This window comes from Nicotiana tabacum, chromosome 8, assembly GCF_000715075.1.
Source record: "Nicotiana tabacum cultivar K326 chromosome 8, ASM71507v2, whole genome shotgun sequence".
NCBI classification, from domain to species: domain Eukaryota; kingdom Viridiplantae; phylum Streptophyta; class Magnoliopsida; order Solanales; family Solanaceae; genus Nicotiana; species Nicotiana tabacum.
Window position 1 is genome coordinate 198,253,194 of NC_134087.1, and position 5,587 is coordinate 198,258,780.

A 5,587-nucleotide genomic window follows, 5' to 3' on the forward strand; every position below is an offset into this window, starting at 1 on the left:
TTGTGCCTAGTTTAACACCAAAACATAAATTGAAACAAAGAAATAAGTTACTTTAATTAAAATTATCTGATATTCGAAACTTACTATCTGATTAATTTAGACCCGGAACCACTTAGGGTCCGACCATGCTATTTTACCTTTATACTCCTCTAAGTCTTAAGCTCCCCTTTATATACGAACCTTCCTCCCTCTTTCTCACAAACACCAAAATCTTCTTAAACTCTCCTTTTTTTCAAAATCCTTCTCTCTTCTCTTTTTCTCTCTATCTCTCTTTTACAAAAATAGCCATGACCAAAGGAGGCAAGCTTACAAAAATCAAGTCAGTCTTGAAAAAAATGCAATCTTTCAAACTTAGCCGTGTCAACAGCAACAACACCATTTCCATGGTAACCACAAATCATTCTTCTTACGACAATGATTCATATAATTCCTATGAAAACAAAAATTTACACCCTGTCTACGTTGGTAAATCGCGTCGCGAATACCTCGTTAGCTCCGATGTTGTTGATCATCCTCTCTTTAGAGAACTTGTTGAAAGGACTGGTGATTCAGATGATTATATTACTGTTGGTTGTGAAGTTGTTCTCTTTGAACATTTGCTATGGATGCTTCAAAATGCTGATCCTCAACCTGAGTCGTTGAACGAGTTGGTCGAGTTTTATTCTTGCTGAATTTTAGAAGGAGTGTGATCTTATTATTATATGTATACGTTTTGAATTCATTTTTGCATATGTATAAACAATTCGAGTCAAAAAGAATTGGTTCAGTTGAACCTACTGAATTCACCCTATAGTGGTGAACTTTTTTTTTTATAAATTAAAACAAAATTTGATGATTGGTTATTAGCAATGTAGTAAGAAAAGAAGATGATATGATTAACAGATTGTTCAAAATGGATGATCTTAAAATTGAGGGAGAAGACTAATGGTTACTTAGCTTATTATTGTTCTTTAATGGAAGTGGTTGCATTCTTTAATGTATGCATTTATTCTTTTCAATTGTTATGTGAAAATCTAGTCTTCCTCTTGTTCTTTATGATAATTAACTATTCTATTTGAAGTTTGTCCTTTTTTAACTTTTTTGCACTTTGGGACCTAGTTAGTAACATGGATGAATGTTGACATGTTGCCTATTCTACTATTAAAAAAAGGGAAGGACAGTCCTGTATACTAAGCTTCCGTTATGCGCGGGGTTTCGGGAAGGACCGAACTACAAGGGTCTATTGTACGCAACCTTATCCTGCATTTTGCAAGAGACTATTTTTACGGCTCAAACCCATAACCTCTTGGTCACATGACGGCAATTTTACCAGTTACGCGAAGACATTTATTATATAGAAAAAAAAGAATTTAATCTCTGTACATCGACTGTCAGGTCATTTTAAAAATAACTATAAGTAATTATCTAATAAGTAGAACTAGCTAGTAACCTAGAAAATTCGACAAAAAACATGTTATTTTACAACAGGTTAATTATATTGACATATAAAAATTCTTTATATTATATTGTTAGTGTAAGTTAATCGGGATAAAATGTATATACAAACTATTGATGCAATTCCACTTACTATACCTATGTATGATCACAGTAACCTTAAGAAGACAAACTCCAAAATTTACCTCTATTTCTTATTTACTTGAGTCAATTTATTTATCTCTAGATTAATTAAGTCAAAAAGAAAGATTAAATTTATTCTTGATTTTTTTCCAAGAATGGAAAATTTGAAACTGGATAGATGGGTCCAAAAAACAACTACTTCACTACCAACATCATAAGTCATAATAAATAACATACTAATTAAGTGGAGTAGACAACATCTTCCAACTGTATAACTTTGACCTCGAGAAATTAACAAGAAAAATAGAAAAAAAACATTATGCCAAAATATGTGCATATAGCTGTACATATTAGTGGCGGAGACACACTTCTATGAGGGGTCTCACTGCTATATGAAAACATTCTCTACTACAAATATACAGTGTGTATCATGTTTTTTTTTTTTTCAAAAAGAAAAAGGTATTTCTTCTGTTCCAATATATGCGATACTATATTTTTATTAATTCGTATAAAAAATAATGACACGTTGGATCATAAGTTTGAAAAGTATTACTCCTTCCATCTCAATTTATGCGGCAATAACAAGTCATAAATATTTGAGTGGCCGTAAATCATCTCACTAAAGATAAAATAAGAAATTTAAAGTTAAATTATTTCTATAAAAAAGTATGACATTCTTATTGAGATATACCAAAAAAGAAAGTATATCATATAAATTGGACGTAAGAAGTACTTTCTCTATTATCGAGTCAAACTATCTCACATAAATTGGAACGAAGAATATATATATATATAAAATGTCAAACTACTTGAAATTAGTACAAAATAAACATCAATTTGAGATAAGAAGTAAAGAGTTTAAACTTATCTCGGACCCAAACACACTTACAAGCAGGGGCGGAGCTAAAGTGATCTGAGCGGGTTCAGTAGAACCCAGTAACTTTAGTTTGGTTCGAACTCTATATTTGTCTTAAAAATTTATTATATATATATTATAACTAATTAATTAGAATCCAATAGCTTAAAACAATTAGAATCCCGAACCCATAAATTTAAAATTCTGGCTCCGTCTATACTTACAAGTAAAGTTGTGATAAATATAGACCGATACTGCTTGTGCAAAATCTTATGTACATCAATGGTATGTTTCATGAGTCGTTGATTCCTTAATTTTAACGTACTACAGCTGTTTTGGGGGTCACAATCTTAATGTTTGTCTTCCACGTTCTTTGTTATATATACAAAGGGGTTGGGCTCCCTATTTGTACTCACTTTTTATGATACGCAAATGGATTATGATCTGTCAAATTAGGTTTTTATTTTCAACCACACACTATTTTTCACTTTGTTAGTTTGAGTTTCAGAGAAGCTAAGATTTAAACGTGAGAAAGAAGAGTGCTTTTACTGACAATATTGTAGATGATTGCAAGGGAAAACAAGAATTAAGGAATTGCAACTTGCTAGGTTTATAATGATGGTGATGAATAATTGTCATTAGCCACTTAGTCTCCATGCTTAGATATGATCATCTCCAATAGGATAAAAGGGCAATCCGATGCACTAGACATCTCACGTTCACGCAGGATTTATGAAATGACTGTACTTCAAGGGATGTGATGTAGACACCTTAATGCAAGTATTTAGTGGCGGAGTCAAAATTTTCATTAAGGGGTATCAAATATATAAAAGTAAAAGAGTCAACATATAATATACATGCATATAATTTTTTTTAACCTACCTAGACTGTGTATTTTTCCCGTGAATTGTGTCAGCTGACACCCCTTGCTATAAGGTGGCTCCGCCACTGCAAGTGTTAGTGGCTACTTCCGCGGATCATCTCCAATAGTAACTCGTAAAAACTTCGAATATTCATGTATATATGATTTAATTTAATTAAATTTTGTCCAAAGGCTCTATTATTTCTTTTCCACTGTGGTGGATCCAACAGTAGGGTTCGTGGGTTAGATAGAATTTCTTAGTGATTCGGGATCGAATTTTATATATTTGTGGAGGATCAACCATGAATTCGCAGATTCAATAGAACTTATACAACATCAAAAAAGGTTTTTAGCGATAATAATATGAGTCTTTACCAGTATTCGACATAAATAATGTTAGAGGCTTTAGCGAATTAGGATCCAATGGTATTTAATTAATTGCCTGTAAATATTTTTGTGCCAATAAATATTGCCGCTAAAAGGAAAATTTATTGCCGCTAAAAACCTCTTTTGATGTATTGTTAGTGATTTGGTTTAAGAATATATGTGCGAAAACTTGTATATATAGATAAAGTTAGACATATATTTATGAATTCACTCTCAATTCAGAACTTGTAATTGTATAAATTGTGAATCCGTCAATGTTCTTCATTGTGGTGGATCCAACAATGTGTTCACAGGTACGGTACGTAGAATATATATATATATATATATATATATATATATATATATATATATATATATATATATATATATATATATATATATATATATATATATATATATATATATATATATATATATATGTGTGTGTGTGTGTGTGTGTGTGTGTGTGTGTGTGTGTGTGTGTGTGTGTGTGTGTGTGTGTGTGTGTGTGTGTGTGTGTGTGTGTTGTGTATATGTATAAATTACGATTAAAGCATCGTAAATTTTGTATAAATATTTTATTTGAACCCACTTGACAACTATTATTTTACGACTAAAGTTATGTACTTTTAAGATTGAACCCACTTGCATAAAATTCTGGGTCCGCCGCTGGCGTGTGTGCGCGCACACACTCACACGCTTGGAAAATAAGTATATATATCCAATTAGATATATATATTTGAGAACTCATTCTCTCAACTCAAATCATAATATTTAAATTGTGCATCTGCTACTGTTGTTAGGAATGTGTGGAGAATTGTTTCTATCATTTGAAAAGACTCCTTATTTACTTTAACATTCCTTCAACGAGAAAAAGGAATTTCTGTACATGTATATTCGAAGCAAAGACAAAATAAAATTAAAGTTAGTATCAATTGTCTCGAAATCTTGGAATACAATATAGCAAAATGTACTAGGACAAAGGGTGTGTGTGTGTGTGTGTGTGTTCCTTGAATTTTACAACTAATATTACTAGAAACTATGAATGAGTACTAAGCAAAAGGTTGAACTTATTAACCCATAGATATTGTTAAACAACACTCCCTTTACTTTAATTTACGTTTTTATTTTTCTTTTTCACTTTTTATATTTAGTAACTCATTTATTATAACATCTCACTAGACATGTTTAAGACCACAAGATCGATTCAAAAAATATTTGAATATATTACACATATTTTTAGTTTAAGGATACAAGATTTAAAAGTCATCATTACTTTCTTAAACTTTGTGACTAATCAAACTAAGTCACGTAAAATGAAATGAATTAATAATATCATTTTATATAACTTTCACGAGCTTTATAATTAGTCAAATTCATTTAAAATTGAGAGGAAAAAAAAACTGTAATGTGATATTTCATTTATTTCTACCTTTCCACTATTATTTTGGTATATTATTTCACTACAACTTGGAGATTATACAAGTCAAAATAAAATATAAGCTTGGTACCATGTCAATAATGCTACATAAAATAGAACGGAAAAAGTATTTAGGTAATCAACTAGCTAAGGTTCTTTAAATATACGCCATTGCCACCAATGAATATTCATTTCTTAATATCTGAATCTTACATAAATTAAAAAGAAATTACAGTACTTTACAACTACCTGCTGGTTGAGGAAGTGTAAAGCTATGTCGCCTTAAGAAAAGGTAATGTCTTCTTTAGAAGCCTTTATTTTATACTTTAATTTAATATTTAACTAACCAATTAATATTATTGGAAACTTGTATAGTTCACACTCTTTGGCGAAAATATTCCCACATAAAATGAGAACCTTTTTTCTTTATTGATTAGGTTTTAGGTATCTTAATTCCATGTTTGTCCCAGGTAAGCTTTACCCTTTTTTCATCACTTGGTAGACTAGTTGTCTTTATAATAAGTTA

The 5,587-nt window shown here is 30.6% G+C and overlaps 1 protein-coding gene across 1 annotated transcript; it reads left to right on the forward strand.

Annotated features, from left to right (window-relative positions):
• The first annotated feature begins 287 nt into the window (after positions 1-287).
• LOC107813207 (auxin-responsive protein SAUR76-like) lies at positions 288-671 on the forward strand. Its single transcript, XM_016638439.1, has one exon. It carries the CDS (start codon positions 288-290, stop codon positions 669-671), a length of 384 nt encoding a protein of 127 aa, XP_016493925.1.
• Positions 672-5,587: the final 4,916 nt, after the last annotated feature.

Bases quoted from the DNA above. Each gene is read 5' to 3' on its own strand.
- LOC107813207 (XM_016638439.1), top strand. From the start codon at position 288: ATGACCAAAGGAGGCAAGCTTACAAAAATCAAGTCAGTCTTGAAAAAA.